The sequence below is a fragment of the Cottoperca gobio genome, unplaced genomic scaffold, assembly GCF_900634415.1.
Source record: "Cottoperca gobio unplaced genomic scaffold, fCotGob3.1 fCotGob3_292arrow_ctg1, whole genome shotgun sequence".
Classification (NCBI taxonomy): Eukaryota; Metazoa; Chordata; class Actinopteri; order Perciformes; family Bovichtidae; genus Cottoperca; species Cottoperca gobio.
In genome coordinates this window covers 130,227-155,618 of record NW_021166901.1, presented here as the reverse complement: position 1 = coordinate 155,618, position 25,392 = coordinate 130,227, and the positions used below count along the sequence as shown (strand labels likewise).

At 38.4% G+C, this 25,392-nt stretch overlaps 2 protein-coding genes across 3 annotated transcripts; both read right to left on the bottom strand.

Moving 5' to 3' along the window:
* Positions 1–5,683: 5,683 nt before the first annotated feature.
* LOC115005282 (kinesin-associated protein 3-like) lies at positions 5,684–11,807 on the bottom strand. The gene is made up of 12 exons (XM_029427081.1): positions 11,477–11,807; positions 10,004–10,135; positions 9,596–9,753; positions 9,003–9,064; positions 8,513–8,654; positions 8,239–8,338; positions 8,021–8,145; positions 7,797–7,895; positions 7,150–7,328; positions 6,779–6,941; positions 5,941–6,041; positions 5,684–5,806 (listed from the first exon to the last, which is right to left on the bottom strand). Exons 1-12 carry the CDS (start codon positions 11,503–11,505, stop codon positions 5,684–5,686), a joined length of 1,413 nt encoding a protein of 470 aa, XP_029282941.1. The 5' UTR covers positions 11,506–11,807.
* Positions 11,808–15,991: 4,184 nt separating this feature from the next.
* Positions 15,992–24,931, bottom strand: LOC115005285 (phosducin-like). 2 transcript variants are annotated; one of them, XM_029427084.1, is made up of 6 exons: positions 24,914–24,931; positions 18,629–18,689; positions 18,227–18,363; positions 17,470–17,689; positions 17,174–17,286; positions 15,992–16,583 (listed from the first exon to the last, which is right to left on the bottom strand). In XM_029427084.1, the coding sequence occupies exons 2-6, from the start codon at positions 18,678–18,680 to the stop codon at positions 16,395–16,397; spliced, it is 711 nt and encodes a 236-aa protein (XP_029282944.1). In that variant the 5' UTR covers positions 18,681–18,689; positions 24,914–24,931; the 3' UTR covers positions 15,992–16,394. The 2 variants fall into 2 exon arrangements, with proteins under 2 accessions (XP_029282944.1, XP_029282943.1); XM_029427083.1 differs by lacking the exon at positions 24,914–24,931 and adding an exon at positions 20,060–20,155.
* Positions 24,932–25,392: the final 461 nt, after the last annotated feature.

The following is a 25,392-nucleotide window of genomic DNA, read 5'->3' as shown; positions in this document are numbered from 1 at the left end:
ACACAGTGAGCTCTTAACGAATACTACTTATACCTTACCTTATATCTACGTACACCAGCGTAACACAGTGAGCTCTTAATGAATACTACTTATACCTTACCTTATATCAACGTACACCAGCGAAACAGTGAGCTCTTAACGAATACTACTTATACCTTACCTTATATCAACGTACACCAGCGTAACACAGTGAGCTCTTAATGAATACTACTTATACCTTACCTTATATCAACGTACACCAGCGTAACACAGTGAGCTCTTAATGAATACTACTTATACCTTACCTTATATCAACGTACACCAGCGTAACACAGTGAGCTCTTAATGAATACTACTTATACCTTACCTTATATCAACGTACACCAGCGTAACACAGTGAGCTCTTAACGAATACTACTTATACCTTACCTTATATCTACGTACACCAGCGTAACACAGTGAGCTCTTAATGAATACTACTTATACCTTACCTTATATCAACGTACACCAGCGTAACACAGTGAGCTCTTAATGAATACTACTTATACCTTACCTTATATCAACGTACACCAGCGTAACACAGTGAGCTCTTAACGAATACTACTTATACCTTACCTTATATCTACGTACACCAGCGTAACACAGTGAGCTCTTAATGAATACTACTTATACCTTACCTTATATCAACGTACACCAGCGTAACACAGTGAGCTCTTAATGAATACTACTTATACCTTACCTTATATCAACGTACACCAGCGTAACACAGTGAGCTCTTAACTGAATACTACTTATACCTTACCTTATATCTAACGTACACCAGCGTAACACAGTGAGCTCTTAATGAATACTACTTATACCTTACCTTATATCTACGTACACCAGCGTAACACAGTGAGCTCTTAACTAATACTACTTATACCTTACCTTATATCTACGTACACCAGCGTAACACAGTGAGCTCTTAATGAATACTACTTATACCTTACCTTATATCAACGTACACCAGCGTAACACAGTGAGCTCTTAATGAATACTACTTATACCTTACCTTATATCAACGTACACCAGCGTAACACAGTGAGCTCTTAATAATACTACTTATACCTTACCTTATATCTACGTACACCAGCGTAACACAGTGAGCTCTTAATGAATACTACTTATACCTTACCTTATATCAACGTACACCAGCGTAACACAGTGAGCTCTTAATGAATACTACTTATACCTTACCTTATATCTACGTACACCAGCGTAACACAGTGAGCTCTTAATGAATACTACTTATACCTTACCTTATATCTACGTACACCAGCGTAACACAGTGAGCTCTTAATGAATACTACTTATACCTTACCTTATATCAACGTACACCAGCGTAACACAGTGAGCTCTTAATGAATACTACTTATACCTTACCTTATATCAACGTACACCAGCGTAACACAGTGAGCTCTTAATGAATACTACTTATACCTTACCTTATATCAACGTACACCAGCGTAACACAGTGAGCTCTTAATGAATACTACTTATACCTTACCTTATATCAACGTACACCAGCGTAACACAGTGAGCTCTTAATGAATACTACTTATACCTTACCTTATATCAACGTACACCAGCGTAACACAGTGAGCTCTTAATGATACTACTTATACCTTACCTTATATCAACGTACACCAGCGTAACACAGTGAGCTCTTAATGAATACTACTTATACCTTACCTTATATCTAACGTACACCAGCGTAACACAGTGAGCTCTTAATGAATACTACTTATACCTACCTTATATCACGTACACCAGCGTAACACAGTGAGCTCTTAATGAATACTACTTATACCTTACCTTATATCAACGTACACCAGCGTAACACAGTGAGCTCTTAATGAATACTACTTATACCTTACCTTATATCAACGTACAACCAGCGTAACACAGTGAGCTCTTAATGAATACTACTTATACCTTACCTTATATCAACGTACACCAGCGTAACACAGTGAGCTCTTAATGAATACTACTTATACCTTACCTTATATCAACGTACACCAGCGTAACACAGTGAGCTCTTAATGAATACTACTTATACCTTACCTTATATCAACGTACACCAGCGTAACACAGTGAGCTCTTAATGAATACTACTTATACCTTACCTTATATCAACGTACACCAGCGTAACACAGTGAGCTCTTAATGAATACTACTTATACCTTACCTTATATCAACGTACACCAGCGTAACACAGTGAGCTCTTAATGAATACTACTTATACCTTACCTTATATCAACGTACACCAGCGTAACACAGTGAGCTCTTAATGAATACTACTTATACCTTACCTTATATCTACGTACACCAGCGTAACACAGTGAGCTCTTAATGAATACTACTTATACCTTACCTTATATCAACGTACACCAGCGTAACACAGTGAGCTCTTAATGAATACTACTTATACCTTACCTTATATCTACGTACACCAGCGTAACACAGTGAGCTCTTAATGAATACTACTTATACCTTACCTTATATCTAACGTACACCAGCGTAACACAGTGAGCTCTTAATGAATACTACTTATACCTTACCTTATATCACGTACACCCAGCGTAACACAGTGAGCTCTTAATGAATACTACTTATACCTACCTTATAATCAACGTACACCAGCGGTAACAACACGTGAGCTCTATTAATGAATACTACTTATAATAACCTTACCTTATATCTACGTACACCACGGTAACACAGTGAGACTCTTAATGAATACTACTTATACCTTACCTTATTCTACGTACAACCAGCGTAACACAGTGAGCTCTTAATGAATACTACTTATACCCTTACCCTTATATCCTACGTACACCAGCGTAAACACAGGGAGCTCTTAAATGAATACTAACTTATTACCTTACCTTATATCTACGTACACCAGCGTAAACACGTGGAGCTTCTTAAGGAAATACTACTTATACCTTACCTTAATATCAACGTACAACCAGCGTAACACAGTGAGCTCTTAATGTAATACTACTTATACCTTACCTTATATCAACGTACAACCAGCGTGAACACAGTAGGGCTCTGAATGAATTAGACTTACTATACCGTTAACCCTTTTGTAAAAAAATATCTACGTACACCAGCGTACACAGTGAGCTCTTCAATGAATACTACTTATTACCTTACCTTATATCTACGTACACCACCAGCGTAACACAGTGAGCTCTTAATGAATACTACTTTATATCTTACCTTTATCAACGTATACACCAGCGTAACAAATGAGCTCGTAATGAATACTACTATATACCTTAACCTTATATCTACGTACACAGCGTAACTAGTGAGCTCTTAATGAATACTACTTATACCTTACCTTATATCTAACGTACACCAGCGTAAACAGTGAGCTCTTAATGAATACTACTTATACCTTACCTTATATCAACGTACACCAGCGTAACACAGTGAGCTCTTAATGAATACTACTTATACCTTACCTTATATCTACGTACACCAGCGTAACACAGTGAGCTCTTAACTGAATACTACTTATACCTTACCTTATATCAACGTACACCAGCGTACACAGTGAGCTCTTAATGAATACTACTTATACCTTACCTTATATCTACGTACACAGCGTAACACAGTGAGCTCTTAATGAATACTACTTATACCTTACCTTATATCAACGTACACCCAGCGTAACACAGTGAGCTCTTAATGGAATACTACTATACCTAATTAATCAACGTAAACCAGCGTAACACAGTGAGTATCTACTGAATTTAATACTCTACCTTAACTATATAAGTACCCCCCAGGTCACACGTGAGCTCTTAATGAATAGCTACTTATACCTTACCTTATATCTAACGTACACCAGCGTAACACAGTGATGCTCTAAGGAATACTACTTATACCTTACCTTTATATCACGTACACCAGTCGTAACAGTGAGCTCTTAATGAATACACTTATTACCTACCTGATATCTACGTACATCCAGCGTAACCTAAGTGAGCTCTTAAATGAAATACTACTTATACCTTACCTTATATCTACGTACAACCAGCCGTAACACAGTGAAGCTCTTAATGAATATACTTATACCTTACTTATATCTACGTACACCAGCGTAACACAGTGAGCTCTTAACTGAATAACTACTTATATCCTTACCCTATATCTACGTACACCAAGCGTACACGTGAGCTCTTAATGAATACTACTTATACCTTACATATATATCAACGTACACCAGCGTAACACAGTGAGCTCTTAATGAATACTACTTATTACCTTACCTTATATCTACGTACACAGCGTAACACACAGTGAGTCTCTAATGAGATATCTTTGACCTGTACTGATATCTAACGTTACACCAGCGTAACACAGTGAGTCTCGTTAAGCATACTACTTAGACCTTACCTTATATCACGTACACCACGTAACATCAGTGAGCTTTAAGACTACTACTTATACCTTACCTTATATCTACGTACACAACGCTAACACAGTGAGCTCTAATGAGAACTACTTAACCTACCTTATATCTACGTACACCAGCGTAACACAGGAGGCTTTGAATAACTTACGCACATACATGGCTTTAATCGAATACTACTTATACCTTACCTTATATCAACGTACCACACCACGCTTAACCGTGAGTCTTAAACAGATCTAGAAATATATATATATATATATATATATTATATTATATATAATATATATCTATATATATATCTATATATATATATATATATATATATATATATATATCTATATATATATATATATATATATATATATATATATATATATATATATAGAAATAATATCAGCACTACAATGGTGAATGTGCTCTTGAACGGGTAGATACATGGTGGTCTAGTATAGAAAAAATAAACGTACGGTAATTAAAAATATGTTATCATAAGCATTCTTACGAATATGGACATTTGCTAAAAAATCATTTATAATCGCTAAATTTGAACATTTAAATTGGAGGATACTACGACCAACCTGGCACTTCATACTCGCGTTAGCTTGGCTACGAGCCATACAAGAAGAGCATAGGAATATTCAAGAAAAGTGTACAGAGGAGTTTTTATTTGTCCTCCACGAGTCGAACCCTTTGTGCTTAATATACAAACAGACCCGCTCTGTTTTCAAGCGAAGTCATTTGGAGCCGCATTTCCAAACGACACATCCAAAATTCAACGAAATTTACGCATCTGGAAGGGAAATTAGGAAAAAACTAAAATAGAGCAGCTTTCTTCTTCTCTTTCTGGACAACAAAGGCTCATACACATGACAACTAATACAGCTGAACGATTAACTGAGGCATCTTTTGAGATCGCATGGATTTTGGCTCGGGCAAAAAAAGAAAACCTTTTCAGACTCAGAAATTGTGAAACACTGCTTTTTGTCTTCAGCAGAAATATTGTTTTAAGGTAATTAAGTAATTATAATTATTAAGATAATCCTGCTTTTAATTAATTTATTGGTTGACTACATTGCATGTTGTATGTTTTGGGTGGGATGACAGATTAATAAGCAGACATGCTTTTTATGACTGGAAAAGAAAGTGGCTCTCCTATTGACTTTGTCCTATCAATGTAAAAAATCATGTAAGAAATAGTGAAGATCAATGTGTTATGTGGTCATAAAAAGCAGCTCAGATAAATATACCTTCACACATCAGTTGTGCGTTCCTCTTGTTAGCAGCCAGGTTGATGCAGATGGAGAGGAGCTCAGCTTCGGTTTCCTCCTCACCGTGCTCATACAGCATTTGCATTAGCTAGATACAGACACAAAGACACATAAAATTTCACTGTGACTTTGAAACTATCAAAGCCTGTATTAATGTTGACGTTAACATTTCATATTCTTTAGGTTAGTTTAAAGTGTCTTTCAGTAGATTATAAATTGTACCTGAGGTATGCAGTCAGTGTAAACAAACATTCCCTTAAAGCGGTCGTCGATGCTGATGTGATACAGGATACGCATGGCTACCTGACGGCTGTTCTCATCACCTGCATGACAACAAACATACGCGAACATCCGTCAAGATATTTGTATACTCATTCCTTGTCCCACTGGACTTGCAGAATATAAGTTAGTTTTTCTAAGCGATGTACTGCTGTGGACAGGGGCAGCACCTAAAAGAAAGGTCCACCAATGAAAATCCAAATAACTTTAAGTGTTCTTTATACATAATATTTTCACAGCTTTACCTTGCTGTGAGACTGTTGAGTTGTACAGTCTGTGTTTCCAACAGGGAACTGAAGCAATTATCTACAGGTTTGCTCCTGCCCAAGCCACCAGCAACTCCCATGATCTGCGATGTAATATTACTGTACATTGAGTCTGGTGGCTTTGGCGACAGCATAGATGGATATAACGGCTTCAGTTCCCCGTCGGAAAGGACTGTTTCACAGCAAGATTAAGTGCTGAAAATATTCTAAATATAGCGTATAGCAATTTTTTTAGATGTCCCTTTGTTTTGGTGGCTAAAATATGTTTTCCTGCTGCCCCGGTCCACAGCAGTTCATTGCTTTGCTCCTCTGCAGTAACTCCTGTCTGTTTCTCCAACAGTGGGCATGTCGACAACAATCTACTGTAGGTAAAATACTTACTATAGATAAGAATGAACTAGGAACTATTCCCTTAACATTATGGGCTCTGTAGAGGTAGTTCCTAATCCTAATGTACTGTACATTCAATATAGACAGTATATATTGCATGCTACTATATTAGTGTGTACTGTTACCCAACAAGGCAGTCAATTTAGGTAACAGTCCAACTTCCACCATCTTGGCTCTGAGTCCAGAGTCAAAGGAGAGGTTGAGCAGCAAACGCAGAGTCAGGTTTAGCAGGTCTTCATGGTCACACGGAACCAGACGAGCCAATCGTTCTACAGTATCCACCTCAGCCTGCAAATCACAAACATCTGAATGAGAGGGTCTGTCATCACAGACTACATTAGGTTCTGTATCACATCTACTCAGAAAATAACGCAACTGTGACACTTTTGACAATGACTGAACATCGCTTAGTCTCAGTGTAAATAAATACATAGGATGATATTTTCATTAATCTGGGCTGACAGGATGAATTCTTAAAAACATCTCCTTCACTTGCCATGTCATTCTTGTTCTCCAGGAAGATGGACAGTTTTTTGAGGAATGAAACCACCAGGACCAGCAGCTCTTCATCATCTCGTTCCAGAACTTTGACGAGCAGACAGACAATGTTTTTATTCCTCATCTTCAGCTCCGTCCTCGTGTCCTCGGCAAGGTTCAACAGGAGGTAAAGAGACACTGGGAGAAAGGGATAGAAAGAGAGGAAGAAATGAGAACCGGAAGGAGAAAGAGAACATTTGAGAAGTTATAAGCAACTTCTTATTTCTAGTAGCATAACAATTAAAAAAAAAAATGCATTCATATTTTTCATTCAGAAACGTGTGTTTTAGGTTTCATGCTATGAATAGGAGCAATGCTTAGAGTCAAACATTACTGTGAACTAATGCTGCTTTCACACTGGTGAAGATAATGTGGTAATGATTTAGCACTACTCCACAAAGTGGTACATATGGGTGAGAAAGAATAATGTACTACTTTTAAATACAAATTGCTGGGATGTGACAAGAAATGCAATTTTTTCTGATCTTAATTTGGATTTAACACAATTCACCACAATGTCAACACAGCAAAGAAAAACACTACTTTGTGTGTAATTGCTACTGTATGACAAAAACATGTTATTCGAGTGTTAAAAGGCCAGTCTACCTCTGAGCAGCTGTTCCTGTTTAGACAGAAGGCCGTGGTATTTTCTCACAGCTTTGTCCTGATCTCTTCTTAGAGAGCCGTTCTCTGGTGCTGACTCACGTACACAAATGAGTGTTAAGGAACACATGTTACACACACACTCACACACACACACACACACACACACACACCCACCCCCACCCAGCTCAAATGCAATAAGCAGATGACAGCAGATAAAAGGATATAAGCCTTGTTTTTCTTGCGTAGCTCCTCACGCCACATATCATGTCTCTTCAGCTCATGTTCCACCACGCTCATACACAACGCGCCTATTTTATAATGACTCACCACTCCGTGAAACTGGGAGAAACTGCAGGAGAGGAGAAGAGACACATTATTTAAAAATAAGTAGAACAGATCGACAAACGAAAGAAATGTGTGCCATTGTGTTTGTGTGTGTTACCTGGAGAAGCAGAAGAAGATGTAAATGATGATGGTAGCAAGCTCTACACTCTGTTTCCAGTCTTCCCTCAACACTCTGGCCAGAGCACCTAGGGCTGCCTCTACACAAACAGTTTTCATGTGAGGTAACAGCAGACTGTTACCGGCTACGTGTTAAACCAGACCACAGGTGTGATTATACCACATCTTTAGCTGTTAAGTAAAGTAAGTATTCATGTAAATGTATATGAGCTACTTTGCTAGATATCAGTATTAGCAAGTGGAATGACACTAACCGTTGTGAAGCAGCTCCTCCAGGTTATCAGGGTTGCGGGCGAGCTGCAGAATGAGAGCAGAGCCTCGGATCTTCTCTGGGATGCCCTCATAGAGCAGTTCAATATACTCATCCACCCTGGTTATACCGGCTTCCTCATTTAACTACACAGATAAACAGAAAACACAGACTCACACGGTTACTGACTAACAACAAGGCATGACACTCTTCCAGAGATCAATAAACATGAGACTTTAAAGCTTTTAGTCTTTCTCCAGCCAAATTGTAAATAGATTAAATAAACATGAATGAATTAGAGGAAATTCATACATTATTGCATTATACAGAGGCCTCAAATTTGGTGTTGCTGCTAATCAGTTTAGAGTGCTGAAGAATGGTGATGATATAATATATAATATAACATAAATAAAATAACATTTAGAGAATGTTGTCTGAGAACTGAGATCAAACTGAAAGGCTGAGAGAACAAGACAGGTGTTTAAAGTTGTTACCTCCATTCCTTCAAACGGTGTCAGCTCTCGAGGTTTCACAGTTCTTTTCTCTTTCTTCTCCACTGATGACACACAAACAGCCAACCATAAAAACATTACAGAATATCCTTTAAAACTTGAAAAGATTGATTCATTCTTGGTATGGTTTATAACTGTATGAGAAACCGTACATGTACATAGAATCATCTCATCGTGTATTCAACAATATATATGTAACAGGATCTATATGACTAATCAATGTACCGGTACACACTGATTGAACATATGCCTCTGTGTCTTTACATGTTTAATGTTTTTTAAATGATTGCTGCCCAACTTTCTTTACATTGGAATGTCAGTGTTAAGCAATGTTTATGCTTGCATACTGTGATGTTTTGTAGGCCATAGAAAGAAAAGCATTCAATGGGGCATCTGCTAATAGGAGTTCCAGTGATGAATAAAAAAAACATTAAAATCAATGAACAATGTATAAGGTTGATAATCAGGCCACAGTATGGTGCCAGCTAGATGAGTTTAAGATTGTGATCGCATTTTGATGGCTGTAGATGTTTAGACTCTACAGCAAGGTCGGGAACAACGGTAACATGACTGACTTTTGCCCTCCACGGGGGATGATTTCCTGTTTTGCAAATAGTAGAGGAGCTGCTCCACCTGGGGCAAGCGGGAAGGAGGGATGAGTTTACACTCCTCCACCACTTTCTTGGCCAAAGCCCCTACATCTGTACTAGGAGACAGACTTTTCACTCGGATACTGGAGGGAGGACAAAGAGAAGGATGACAGATAAAGACTGGTTGACTTCATTTTTTCAGGTTTTTAACCAAATGTAAGGCCATTGCAAAACCTATAATGAAGCTGCATAACTAGCATGTTATTGATTAAACACATCTGATGTATCATTCCATTTCAAGTCAAGTAGAGAAATAAGAAGAGATGGAAAAATAGCCCCAGAGGTCATAGGAAAGAATAAGAGTTCCATGTAGAAAATCAAGAGTGTACTCACATTTTTTGTCCCTCCTTTCGTTCGCCCAGCATGTGACCTCCACCCTCTCCCAGTATAGAGGCTTCCACCTCATAGTGGACCACAAGGGCCTTCTCTGTGGGATGGACATCCAAACTGCCTGCAGTCACTTTGCTTCGGGTGAAGATGAACAGTTACAAACATCGTTTTTCCAGTAACTTTGTAAAACTCAAGTGAACCATACCAAATACATATTAAATAACCATTTAGTTGGGCTTAAGTTTCAGATCAATAAATTCCAAAATAAATTAGTATAGGGTGAAGTCAATGTTTCTATCAAGAACATGACTTTAGCCATTAAATTTGGCTTCATATCCACATTTCCACCGTACCATAGCTGAGATGTTTTAATCATACCGCTTTCACAGAATTTTGTAATAATTTACTTTAAATGTTGATTAAGCAAACAAGAAAAAAAGATAAACAAAGAAAATGAATACACCAGTATAAATGATTGGGTTCTTAACTGTAAATACCAGTAACAGTTAAACACTTGTTAAATATTTACCATCCACCAAAACGTTATATAGGAAGACACGCCCAGACAGCGACGTACTGCCTCGTTAACCGTATAACATTTGTTTAAATAAAGGGTTGGATCATTAGAAAGATTAGTTGAACTCACAGTGTAAACATCCAGACAGTAACAGTAAACCAATTCAACATAAAACAGTGAATTAGCGAGGCAGTTTATCGGTCACCGTTTCACAGTAGCTTGCTAGCTATGTTAGCTGTAAACCCAGATATTCCAGCCCCCTTCATTGGGGGAATGTAATGACAAACCCCCTTTAACAATCTGTCTGTTGAATGGCGTCGTATTTACCGGCGAAAACATAGATCGGTTGGCAAATGAAATACATTTTTTATGTTTTATTATGGTGTTGTGGTGAATTCGGCACTGTGAAAATGAAACACGCAATACATGGTTGTTCCTTGTACTGATTCACATAAATAACTCTACTTATATGATTACTACGAGTTAGCGGTATATTCCACGAAGGGCCGGTTCTCGAGAGACATGATTATGGAAGCAAGCGTGTACAATGAGATTTATTTTCAAGTATGTGTTTTATCTGTGGATTACATATATGCCGAATTGATTGGAGGGTCAAGGTGATTAACAAAAGATGTTAAGAGATCTTACACTTAGTATTCACTTTGCTCGGAGATCAAGGAAACATTAAATTACCCCAAATGTAACTAGTAATTGGTGTGAGCTTCTCTCCATGCAATAGAACCGCACGCTTCAAGGCTAATTAAACACGATGGGATTTCAATAACACTAGTCTCATTTAACCTCGGTGCTTGTTAAACGCCTTTAGTTAGAGCTGATGCGGTATGCTGTCATATTTTAATTACATTAATGTGCAAGAGGTATTGTAGCTAGCTAGCTAATGTTACTCATCCCATAAAAATATTGAATCATGTTAGAATAACTTAAGCTTTATGTCTCACCGTTTGAGGTAGCGCGCGTCATCCTGCATCTTCTTTAAATGTAATGTGTCAGATTTTTTTCAAATGTAATAGCTCGATTACATTTAATGGATCCACCAAATAACGACCATAGAAATCCGTGTGCTAGTCGCTAGCACCACTGTCAAAACAGCAAGAGCAGACTACAAATATGGGATATATTTCCCCCCAAGACGAGACTCCCAGGCATTTATTTTCGTGCACCGTACAAATACTGCCCCCGTAAATATATTGACATAGATAGTAACCCAAATCTTAACCATGGATTACAGTAAAACTTGATCATCTACACAACAACACTGTTGGAATCGTATAGTCGGTTGAGAACATATACTACAGCCTGGCTGAGCCGCAGCGGATGCCTGAGAGGCTAAACTCTGGGAATTCTTCGACGGTGTTAAATGTATACATCCAACTAGTTAGTGCTGTGGCTGAACCTGAAAAGGGGTTCTATTTTAGGAGATACCCCTACCAGAGGTATAACAAGCTGGGAATGGTCTCATTTTTACCGTCTGGATCTCTAGTTTTTGAAAAGTGATGTTGTAGTTGCTGCAACTCCGTACAAGATGGTCTATTAACCCTCTGCTTGCTGACACTTAAGAAAAAGCGATTATTTCAATTATTGCCTAATTCGATGAATCAGCCCTCTTTATTTTTAGCACTGTTGGTTATAACTATGTATTTAATTGAAATAGACATGTAGCAAATATTGTATGGGGGTTTAAGCTGGTAGGGGGGGAAATATACCGATTTATGTGATGAACCACCCATGCGTTGCTGTTTTGAAAACACGGAGTATATTCTGATTCAAAATTAAACAACTTGTGACCAACAATACAGATGATTTAAATGAGACCAGTCTCGGCTTTTTATACCTCCGGTAGGGTATCTCTTTAAATAGAGGCCCTTTTCATCTTCGGCCACATTATACTATTTCTGTGTTATGATAATCTATAAGGATATTAATTTCTCTTATCTATTCAGGAACTAATATGGACCTCATCCAAGAACCACCCGAGAAAAGGAGACGGGCAAGCAGCAGTGACAACTGTTTGATATGTCGTCTCCCCTTGAATGCAGATTCCATTTTATGTACATGATAGGCTTTCTGATATCAAAGATGGCATTCTAAATCAAACTGTTACAGTTAGATACCACACGAAATGCAGAGCTTGGTATACGTTATCAAGTAACCTAAAGTATGTACGACATGAGGCTGGCCCTAGTTCAACAGGGAGCACGGCTAGTGACTTGACCGAGAGTGGGCCAACACGACTTTGGCGAACAGAAACATCTACGTTTAATATAAGAACAGACTGTTTCATCTGTGGGACATCGAACACTAGGAAAGAAAAGTTGACAAACATTACTACCGGCACTGGGGCTTCAACCCGTGAACGCATTATCGCAGCAGCTTTGGAAAGGTCAGATCCCGATGACAAGATTCACATGCGTATGTTGTCATATCCAGACTTGTTTGCATACAACACTAAATACCACAGGTCATGTTACAGTCGGTATGTTTCACAGCGAAATATCAAGGCTGACCGGACCAAGGCTGAAACACAGAAGTCTCTGAATGATGAGGAAATCGAGAACACCATAGTCTCAAAAACCAGAAAGCCTGTAACATTGTCCTCCCTACATAACGATATATTGAGATACTCAATGAAGGTAGACCTTCTAGTACTAACATTGATCCAAGTCACTATCCCTCATGGAAGCTTAAGGAGAAGCAGAAGAAACGCTTTGATGATAAACTGTTATTTATAGCCCAGGCTGGCAAATTCAATCTAGTTTGTTCCAGTGAGGTGAGCATCGGTGACGCTCTAAAGAAAGTTGCAACACTAAACATCCAAATCAATGAATCTGGTGAATGTGAATTTGCTAGTACATATGAAGATCCAAGTGAACTGGATAGTGCTGTCATGACCAGTAGGCCATGGCTGGTCTGCTTGCGATGATGGAGGCATCACTCAGACGTTGTTCACTCAGGCACCTGCTCCAAGTGAGGTTCGAGACCTGACTCATCTGTACTGCACTGATAAAGACTGTTTAAATGGGAGGAAGTGTCCTTGCCTGCTTGCTGGACTAGAGTGCATAGATTCTTGTTCTTGTACAAACTGTGAAAATCAGAATAACAAACCCGAAGAAGATGAAGAAATAGAGGTGGACATATAGACCATACCTGTCAACATTGGAATTTCAAAATAAGGGACATTTTTTGGCAGACTACCCATATTTTAACAGCTTTCAGCCCCCTAGCCCCTACCCATATAATGTAAATGTAAACACATAAGGGACGGGTATATACATTCAGGAAATACATGTTTATGTAAAGTATGTATTTTATTTTTTTGTTACTATCATCAATTTATTTGATGATGGATGAGTTGTGTGGCTTTTGTTTTCCCCGACGAGTAGGCTACTTCCTTGCGATGGCAGAGTTGGGAAACATGTCCGCTACACTGTGACTGAAATCATCGCAGAAGCTGAAGGCTACATTATTTTTTAACGCAAAGCATCGGCATCTTTCCCTCAGCTTTGGTCACTTGGTTTGCCTCCGAAACAGTTCTTGTCACAAATGAAGTCATTGACAGTGTATGTGTTTGTGCCTCTTGGCGTGCTTGTGCTTGGACGATTGTTCATTCTGGCGAACATTGCTTATTCCGCCGTGTGCAATGCTAACATCTGAATGGCACACTTTACAAAAAGCATTAGTTTGCCCGACTCTGCTTTTAATTAAATAATGGAAGGTCTCCCCTCATTTGGCCAGGTACTTACATAAAGTTTTAACTTGTTTGGCAGGTACAACTGCGTCTCCATCTATCTCCCGTTCACTGTGACTCTCATCCATATGTTTTCGTCTTCTTCTGCGTTATTGTTCCTGTTTTCTTCTTCTGTGTGTTTACTGGCGGATAACGTTTTTCAGCTAATGTTAAACATAATACTGCCACCTGCTTTACCAGAGGCCACTTTACACTTTTTTTAATTAGGCCTTTTTTTTGTTTTTGAAAGGTTAAAAATACGGGAAAATTACGGGAAAATATTTACACGGGAGGAAAACGGGATAGAAGCAAAAATACGGGAAAACGGGAGGGTTGACAGGTATGATATAGACACTGCTATGAGCACAGTTCTACCGTGTGTCCCCAAAAAATGGATTAAAAGACGGGAGAGCCGATAACTTTAAAAACAAGGAACATAATTTCTTCATATTTTAGAGTTTGAAAGTGTACTGAATATCTGATCTTCCTTGGTGAGCATTTCAGACAAATTTATTTGCAACTTTTCCCGACAAACATCGCTTCATTGTTTGTGTGTTTGTTTAGTAGAAGCTAACGCCTTTGAATATATTAATAAAGGAATAGTGATCCAAAATAATTTTATACAGGTTTGCAGTATTTTTACCAAACTTAAGTCATAAACAGAATATACTCCGTGTTTTCAAAACTTGAAGTCTGAAACGTGCACGTGCAGCAGCAATGCATGGGGTTCATCACATAAATCGGTATATTTCCCCCCATTTAACTCCCTACCAGCTTAAACCCCCATACAGTATTTGCTACATGTCTATTTCAATTAAATACATAGTTATAACCAACAGTGCTAAAAATAAAGAGGGCTGATTCATCGAATTAGGCAATAATTGAAATAATCGTTTTTTCTTAAGTGTCAGCAAGCAGAGGGTTAATAGACCATCTTGTACAGAGTTGCTGAATGTTATACGATGTCTATCTTTTCTTGAAAAGTTCGTCTTGAAAATGGCGTTGTAATTATATCTGCGACCAAATTGATCTCTTCTCCTCCTTCAGCCATTGTGGGTTGAAAAAAAACAGCTTGTAGAAATCTACACAAATTAGCTTGTTCAAAGTTTGCTAGCTCTGCATAGCTCTGCCTCTCAATAGTGCGTATCCAATCAAAAGACGTGGACGTGCTGACGTTATCGTACGCCTGCTAGCTGGCCCCAGTGTCCCCATCTTGAAATCTGATTGGTTAATGCCACAGTTTTGTCTCCGTTCACTTTAAGCGACAGGCGCCCGCACTGTTGATTCTGAAGGCCTCAGGGCAGATTTCTTGGACCCTGGCAACACATTATGGCTGAAATATGATTGGATAAAAGCTCTAACATAAAGGCCAGCCCTCCAAATCTCCATCTGAGGCTGGAAGCAGCGCAACCAAGAGGAAAGCTATGAAATGAAGAGAATAGACTATGGGGAATAATTTAATACATATTTGTGGAAAAAATATATAAAAATTAAATGTATATTCTGATGATGTTTAGGCCAGCAGAGAAGGAATTACTGGCCCTGACGGCCCACCACTGATTGTGGCATGTTTTCCACAATAACTTTGCTATATATTGCTATATAGAAATACTGCCAGAGTTGACCTGCCGAAGGACTATATTGAAATGATGACTAGGATCATAAGATCAGATATGTACCATTAGGGTTTTTGCAGTCCAATGTTACACAAACAGACACAGACAGAGAGCACTTTGGTTGAGTCATCTTTTATTGGAAAGCTATGATATGACTGCAAAGCAGTATTTCGGCACAGACTTTCTCACACCATGAGGTTTACACCTAAGAGTTTCTAAATACAGTCAGTGTTCAGTGTGTGCTGGTGAATGTTTACTATTGTGTGTTTATCTGCACATGCAATGTATATGCTTATTAACTTGTGTGTGTCATGACTGCTACACTGTCCTTACTGTTCTTCCACTTCTTTCCCCAATTCCTTTCCTCAGCTCTTTTTTCCCTTGCCCCTTTACTGTTATACCCCCTTTTCCTGTTTACTTTTTCTCTGCCTTTATCCAATCTCCTCCACTTTTTCAATTCATATTTTTCTCCCTTTCGCTCAAAGATCATCCTTTTCTCTTTCCTTGTTCCTCCTGCTATTCCACGTCACCTCCTTCGTCCTCATCATCAGCACATGCTGTGAACTCCTTCTCAGGTAACAGGCCATATTCATTGAGGAAGCCCTCCACATCCGTTGCGAAGAAATCTTCATTGAAGTGTTTGGTAACAGCCAGGAAATTACCCAGTAACTCACCAGCTTTGTACACCAGCAGGGCAGGAAGAACCTGGAAGGATATTAATAGGAATCAATATGTACCTGCAGGTGTTTAAGTCAATGCTAGTCCAATTTCTGTAATACTATAACAAATGCTTAACCAACAATTTGTTAACTTATCAGATTATGCTGATATTAAGTTATTGTTGCTATGTCAAACTTCCCATGCAGGCATGATTTAGTTTACAATGATAACAGTGTCAGATGTACCCCTTGATAGTCATTGTAATCTTTAAAAAAAATGGGCGATTGATTTCGGAAGAAGACAAAAGCAGGCTTTTTATTTTTCTTGTGCTCTTTACTTCTTGTTTTGAAAAAGCAAAGAACTTTAGATACCAAGTATTGCACTTTCTAGTGCCACATGCACACCACTTGGACAATCGCTGGTCATGGGAGGGGTCAATTCATTTCTCATAACTTCACTTATTCATATCAGTGTGACTACAAACACTATTACTACAACTACTAGAAATAATACTGTTCATACTACAGCCCAATGTCCCAATGGGGATTATTGTAATTCTATCAATTGTTAGTCTTGTCTTTTAATAATAACATTACCATCATCATTTTCTTTGCTGTTTTTAACAGTTTACTGACCTCAGGGGAGAAGCGCTCAGCAGCGCCTGTTGCCACAGCATCAATGCGACAAAATTTAATGCTGGAGTACTCCAAAGCCAGACAGTCCAGACATGAGTTCAACTGTTCACAGCCTTAAAAAAGAACAATAACGTATGCATAACTATTAGCAAACAGCACTGCAGTGAACCACCCCATGGGAATATATAGACATTTCTGAAGTATATGTTGTACCATGTCAGTTGATCAATGAGACTATACTGTTGTAACATGATTCCGTTTGCTAAGACTAATACACACAATTAAAAAAAACAAACCTTCGACACCGTGCTGGTATATGTGGACTACCACTAGGGTCAACCGATGTTCCTTCTCTATGACTTCTAGAAAGGCTTCTCCAGTCTCGAGTTCGTAGACTTCTTCAAACGTAGGACCAAAGCTCAGGCGCTCGTGCATTTCCTGCATACACTGTTTTCTGTAGCGTTTCAGGCAACGCTCATCCTCTTCTTGGATCATTTCGTACTCCTGAACACTCATCTAGAGGTGAGGAAATTCTTGTTACTGTTTCACTTTTTTGTTACATTTAAATGTATTCTTTTGGCAGACGTTTTTGTCAAAAGTAAAAATGAGGTATAGCTCAAGCCACAGTAGATTGTTGTTGTGTGTAACCTATGTTTTTATTTTTTATTGTGTCTGTCTTCCTCTAAGTGTCTGTTACTTTGTCTGTGTACGGAAGCCCCAGGCTGTGATTTTGATTCTCTTCTTCTGTAGATCTTATTATATTTGTCGGCACATACCTCTTGAATTGTGGTCAAGTCTATTGTCATCCTCTCATTAACTATATAATCTGTCAATAGTATGTTTTCCTATGTTTTTCCTATTTCCTAGCGCCTTGAGATTGCTTTTAGCTTTGAAAGGCGCTTTATAAATACAATTTATTATTATTATTATTATTATTATTATTATTATTATTATTATTATCATTATCATTATTATTATTATTATTATTATTATTATTATTATTATTATTATTATTATTATTATGTGTGAGGTTTGGTGAGTGTTTCCATCCACCTTCCTGTTGAGTCTCTCCTTGTCATCCTCTCGTGGACTTGACATTTGTCTGAGCAGCTCTCTCTTGCTTTGAGGGACAGTTTGATCCACACTGTCCAACTTAAACCTTCTCCAGTCATTAATTACACCTTTTGGACCTACAGAAACAAAGAAATGCCCACAAAAACATTACCTCATAAAGACATACTTAAATATAAGGTATAGTTGAAACTGCATTGAAGTTAATAAAACCATCATTGCTTGATGCCTCAATTATGTTTAATAAAGAACACATTTATCTGTTTTGAGTCAGAATGGTACATCTGTTGTGATGATTTATAAAAGCGACACTATACTGACTGAGGCTAGACTGCCATTTTAGCAATTCCTGTTTCCTGCATCTTTCTGACTTGTGCCTCTGACCTGTGTGATTGGCAGGCAACTCCTCTTCTTCCTGGGTAGAGCCAGACATCATGCTAGAGGTCTGCAATACAGAGAATACACAAACTGGATAATTTGACAAGGCCCATAAAGAGAGCAGGTGAAGTGATGTGCCATTTTGAAAGCCATGTTACAAGTCCATCTCAACTACAACTGCTGAAATGCCAGGTTGAAATAAACCAGAGTTATCTTTTAATGCCTAATGATGGCTTATGACCACTTTTCTAACTGATCTGGCTCTAAGCACCTGTTTTATATTTGTGCGTTTGATTTTATAAATTTTACAAACTCAACTTGTAACATATCCCTAATATTCAACACTTTGATATTTACAAACCTAACTATCTGCAACATTTGGTTATCAGAATCACTTACTGTGAGCCAGTCTGATGTTTACTTATCAGATTATGCTGAGATTAGCATGAGAGTCTGACATCTACACATACATTTTATTAAGTATTGGCGTGTGAGTGGTATGACCCAAACAAGTTTTACTCTATTAAACATTAGGATTAACCTGTGGTGACAAACACATTTGTTAGAGAAAAAAACAAGAGAATATTATTATATAATTTTAAAATAAAAAATAAATAAATTAGGACAATACAGTTCTTGAATGTAATTTTGTAATGTCAAATCATTATATTTGGGTTCCTTTAAACACATTGTTGTCAAGTAACCAAAAGTGGCATCAATGCTTCTATTAAATTATAAATAAACCAACAGCAATTATGATGTTAGGTGCAGACTCTGAGGATGTACTGGTGCTCTGAGTATAAGGAATACACTCACAAGGAAACCACTTTTTCCCCTGGATAAACCAGTAAATGCCACATTAAAAGATATTGTGCTGATACAGCTGAGCTGTCAATGACAGAAGGATCATACTCATCACACTCAGTCATAAAACTGATAATACCCTTGAGCCTAATTCCTTCATGTTATCAAAGCAATACATTTCTTGCATGGTTGGTTTTAATGAACTCAAATGCAGTTCAGCAAATGGACTTTAACCCCCAATGGTTTTAAAAATGGCACATCATGACTTGAACAGTAAAAACAATTTATAGTACATGCTTCAACAAATGATTTGACAAAATAAATGATTATGTAAGCATATACAAATGGGAGTAAGCATATATATTACCATGTGCTGATAAGGAAATCAATACATATTTATTGGCCAATGATGTAGTGCTGCAATTATAAATAATCATACACAGAAAATATCAATAAATAAAAATAAATAGTAACGTGTATAAAACAAACTCTCAAACTCTCAATCTCTCAAACACAATATTTTAGTGTGGAGAAACTTTACTTGTAGCTTCAGAACTCAGAAGATGATAGAGTACTAGAAATGTTGTACACATATCTGCATGGTACCTAACTAATACAGCCAGAAATTCTTACCTTTGGGTCTTGAGTGAGAATTACTGTCAGTTTCTTACAGCTTATTTGTTTTTTTAATCTTGTATCTATTGTTCTTCTGTCTATCTAGACATTCACTGAGTTGTGTGTTCACATATAGAGGACGGACAGGACAAGGGAACACAAGTTTAGAAAAGGGTGGGGAGAGAGAGATGAAGGATTAAGCATTATCTTCACTGTCACCTTCATCATCACTGTCACTGTAATATGATATTGTCTAATATGATTAGGTGTGATACCAGGCTAAGTGTTATAGACTAATGACGGCAAAGTAGACACAAGTTGGCTTGTAACAGATAGTTAGAAGCTTCACAGTTTCTTTTGAATGTCTATTCATTTGTTTAGAACCGGTATTCGTGCACAGTTACAGATAAAGATTAGGCTACACTAATATTATAAGATTTTAGCCATGGCTGCGTAGTTAGCATACTAGAAAATATCACAGGTTCTAGCTGGCGGGTGACAAAACAGCGTTCCGAGTAAGTTATTAATGACTTACAGAAACATTGCCTGCAATAGCAATAAAGTAATAATATAAAAGTTATATTCATTAAAGGAAGTCGATTTAATAAAAAGAAAGATTAACTAAATGAATCCGATTATACCTCAATAGAAGCTTTGAATGTAAAAAAGAAATGACGGCACAGCCCTACAAGTAAGATACTTTTTTTTTCTTTCACATTTGCAATAAATATTGGTGAAATTATTATTCAGTTACCAGGTTTACATTTTGGGATCTCATCTGCCATTTCTTCAGTCACCTTGTTCAAAATGTTATGCATTATGAATATGTGGATAGTTACACATTTCAAATGTAACTATTAGTGTCAGATCCGGCCATCCTTTTTCTTTCCATTCTCACTTTTCTAGGTCTGGGTGTTGGTAGGGACAGGCTAAGAAGTCTGGTCTAAAAATGTGTCTTTCCAGATCATCATGGGAGCTTCCCTCCAGCACGTTCTGAGCCTACTCCACGGTCTCTGACCAGCTCGGCTCTGGCATCCAGGTAAGATATGATGTCACCCACTGGTTTGCTTTGAATCCCGGAGTTGTTGTTTGAGTGCCATGTTTTCCCTTTAGAGCCAGGACCTTGCAAATGAGAAGTGCAAGGTGTTGCCTTCTAGCTCAGGAAACACGCCCTGCCATCTCGGACTGAAAACACTGGTCAACAGTCTGTCTGCTTGCTACCTAACTACAGAAATGTCTTGTCAGACAAACATGCCACTGTGTGTAGGTAATAATAATATCTTAATCCAACAACCAAGATGCTGTATCAATTTCAGTGCTACATTGATAGTTATAAAGAAGCATCTATTGGCCTCATTATTTATTTGATCACATCTCTTCATTGGAGTCTTTGCTTTGAATACAACTATCGAACCACATACAAGTAAGAACAATAAACATGGTACTACAGATAACTAGACTGGTAAAGACTCATTTACTTTTTGCAAATATGTTTTTGAAAAAGGAAAAAGGCTTTTGTGCCTGGGTGGGCTTGAACCACCAACCTTTTGGTTAACAGCCGAACGTGCTAGTCATCCATTGTGTACCTGGCTCAGGATCGTCTGTACAATTTCCATTTTCATCGTCCAATCACAATACTCGCTGTCCATTGTGAGAATGTACCTAAGCCAATCATGCTGCAGGCTCACAATGGACCTAAACCAATCACGGCTCGGCTTCTCTCAGAGCTCTTTTCGTCACAACGGTGCGGTAAGGCGAATGCAATACCGTCCCCGCTGCTCCGAATCTCCGGCCGATCTCTCGCTCCATCGTACCCTCACTCGCGAACAAGACCCTGAGTTGCTCTCAAACCCAACATGGAAAACAATAAAGCCAGTTTTATTTGTTACTGTGTACTGCCCTCCTGGTCCGTATTCTGAATTTCTATCTGAATTCTCAGAATTTTTATCAAGTTTAGGCCTTAAAACAGATAAAGTAATTATTGTAGGTGACTTTAATATTCATGTGGATGTTGATAGTGACAGCCTTAATAATGCATTTATCTCAATATTATATTCAATTGGGTTCAGTCAAAATGTACATGAACCAACTCACTGTTTAAACCACACTCTGGACCTTGTTCTGGGATATGGTGTTGAAATTGAAAGTTTATCAGTGTGTCCACATAATCCTCTTTTATCAGACCATTTTTTAATAACTTTTGAAGTCCTGTTACTGGACTACAAGCCAGTAGGCAAAATATCCTACGCTAGATGTTTATCTGAAAGTGCTGTGACTAAATTTAAGGAAGTGATTCCATCAGCACTTAATTCAATACCAGGACTCAATATCAATATAATGGAGGACTCAAATGCTAACTTTAGTCCCTCCCAAATTAATCATCTTGTTGATAGCGCTGCAGCCTCACTGCGAATAACACTCGACTCTGTCGCTCCTCTAAAGAAGAAGATCATAAAACAGAAAAAGAAAGCTCCATGGCTTAATTTACAAATCCGCAAACTAAAACAAAAGTCGAGAAATCTTGAAAGTAAATGGCGTTCCACTAAATTGGAAGAATCTCGTTTAGTCTGGTTAGATCATCTTAAAACGTATAAGAAGGCTCTCCATAATGCCAGAGCAGCTTATTACTCTTCCTTAATAGAAGAAAATAAGAACAACCCCAGGTTTCTTTTCAGCATTGTAGTCAGGCTGACAGAGAGTCACAGCTCTACAGAGTCTTCTATTCCTATATCTCTCAGTATCGACGACTTCATGAGCTTCTTTAACGATAAAATTATAATTATTAGAGACAAAATTAATCTCCTCCTGACCTCAATTGGTAATGACTTAACTTCAACTGCCGGAATTTTAAAAACATCTGTAACTCCTGAAATATATCTAGACTGTTTTACTCCAATCAACTTTAACCAACTAATCTCATCATCTAAGCCATCAACCTGTCTTTTAGACCCGATTCGAACTAAACTGTTTAAAGAAGTTTTACCCTTAATTAACACCTCGTTATTAAATATGATCAACCTGTTTCTATTATCTGGCTACGTATCACAATCCTTTAAAGTAGCTGTAATAAAACCACTTCTTAAAAAGCCTAGTCTTGATCCAGAGGTTTTAGCCAACTATAGGCCGATATCTAACCTACCCTTTCTCGCTAAGATCCTAAGATCGCAAAACAGTTATGTGATTTTTTTACATAATAATAGTTTATTTGAGGTTTTTCAATCTGGATTTAGAGTTCATCATAGCACAGAGACGGCACTGGTGAAAGTTACCAATGACCTTCTAATGGCATCAGACAAAGGACTTGTCTCTGTTCTTGTCTTGTTAGACCTCAGTGCTGCTTTCGACACTGTTGATCATGACATTCTACTACAGAGACTGGAACATTGTGTTGGCATAAAAGGAACCGCACTAAGCTGGTTCAAGTCCTATTTATCTGAGCGATCTCAATTTGTACTTGTTAACGATAAATCCTCCATGACAGCCAAAGTCAGTCTTGGAGTTCCGCAGGGTTCTGTACTTGGACCGATTCTATTCACCTTATATATGCTTCCTTTGGGCAATATTATAAGGAACCACTCTATAAACTTTCATTGTTATGCGGATGATACCCAATTATATCTATCAATTAAACCAGATGAAACCAATCAATTGGCTAAACTTCAAGCATGCCTTAAGGACATAAAAACTTGGATGTCTAGCAACTTTTTGATGTTAAACACAGACAAAACGGAAGTTATTATATTTGGCCCTAAACGCCTCCGAAACGCATTTTCTAATGACATAGAAGCTCTGGATGGCATTAACTTGGCCTCCAGCACCACTGTAAGGAATCTTGGCGTCATCTTTGATCAAGATCTGTCGTTTAACTTCCACATAAAACAAATCTCAAGGACTGCCTTCTTTCATCTACGTAACATTGCAAAAATAAGACACATCCTGTCTCAAAATGATGCAGAAAAACTAGTCCATGCATTTGTTACTTCAAGGCTGGATTACTGCAACTCATTGTTATCAGGTTGTCCCAAAAAGACTCTTCAGTTGATCCAAAATGCAGCAGTGTATTGACAAGAACAAGGAAACGGGATCATATTACTTCTGTATTAGCTGCTCTGCACTGGCTCCCTGTAAAATACAGAATAGAATTCAAAATCCTTCTCCTGACTTACAAAGCAATTAATGGTCAGGCTCCAGCATATCTTAAAGATCTCATAGTACCTTATAAACCAACTAGAGCATTACGCTCCCAGACTGCAGGGTTACTTGTGGTTCCTAGAGTCTCTAAGAGTACAATGGGAGCCAGAGCCTTCAGCTATCAAGCTCCTCTCCAGTGGAACCAGCTTCCAGTTTGTGTTCGGGAGGCAGACACACTCTCCACATTTAAGAGTAGGCTAAAGACTTTCCTTTTTGATAAAGCTTATAGTTAGGGCTGGCTCAGGTTTGCCCTGGATCAGCCCCTAGTTATGCTGCTATAGGCTTAGACTGCCGGGGGACACCTCCCTGCTCTCTTCCTTCTCTTCCTCTCTCCTCCCCTCCCTCTCTTCTTCTCCCTCTCTATCTGTATGCATTTATGTAAATGTATGTTACTAACTCATCATCCGGGGCATCATCCCCGGAGTGTCTGTCTCTCATGTGGCAGATTGCCACTGATAAAGTTTACGTCAGGATCATGAATCGTGGCTGCGCCTGCTGCCCTGGTCCTGCTGGACACCGGGAAGCCTTTTTGACATTTTCCTGGATTCATCCATACTTTCTTTTTTTTCAACACAACATAATTTCAAATGTTGTATTTGTACTATGTTGTTTATCCTGTACACACAACATCTATTGCACGTCTGTCCGTCCTGGGAGAGGGATCCCTCCTCAGTTGCTCACCCTGAGGTTTCTTCCATTTTTCCCCCATCATCTGCAAAGAGCAGCGATGAGATCCTCAGGCCACCGAACTGCAACCCCTCTCCTCCACGACTACGCCTCGATATCCTGTCCATGAAAATCACAAACAGGATTAGTGATAAAGCGCAGCCCAGCCCTGGCAACTTCTACTCACCGCTGAGTAGTTTCTATATTATCGTGTTTTTTAGTAATTCTTTTTAAAATTATTTTGTGTTTACTGCTCTGCAACCTGTCTGGAAATCATGGACACCAAACCCGCTATTCTTGCACTCATTTTCTTCTTACTTTTCCTGTTAACTGTGACCGGGGATCGCACGTGTAGCCAGTGCATTGTTTACACCAGGGACCAGCTGTTAGCATCCCGTAGCATGGCGGTGCTAACCGGTGAGAGACCCGATGTTCCCCGTGAGCTGAGGAGAAGAAGAAGAGGACGTCGTGCCGGGACTCAGCTGCGGGCTAGG

What these genes read in the sequence shown, in the direction of transcription:
- LOC115005282 (XM_029427081.1), bottom strand. Translation starts at nt 11,505, where the DNA reads ATGCAGGATGACGCGCGCTACCTCAAACG. An exon ending in CACCGTTTGAAGGAATGGAG is followed by an intron (nt 8,655 to 9,002) that starts GTAACAACTTTA and finishes TTATCTGTGTAG; the next exon opens with TTAAATGAGGAAGCCGGTAT. An exon ending in ACGCAAGAAAAACAAGGCTT is followed by an intron (nt 7,896 to 8,020) that starts ATATCCTTTTAT and finishes TCATTTGTGTAC; the next exon opens with GTGAGTCAGCACCAGAGAAC.
- LOC115005285 (XM_029427084.1), bottom strand. Translation starts at nt 18,680, where the DNA reads ATGATGTCTGGCTCTACCCAGGAAGAAGAGGAGTTGCCTGCCAATCAC. An exon ending in ATACCAGCACGGTGTCGAAG is followed by an intron (nt 17,287 to 17,469) that starts GTTTGTTTTTTT and finishes TTCTTTTTTAAG; the next exon opens with GCTGTGAACAGTTGAACTCA. An exon ending in CTGAGCGCTTCTCCCCTGAG is followed by an intron (nt 16,584 to 17,173) that starts GTCAGTAAACTG and finishes ATATCCTTCCAG; the next exon opens with GTTCTTCCTGCCCTGCTGGT.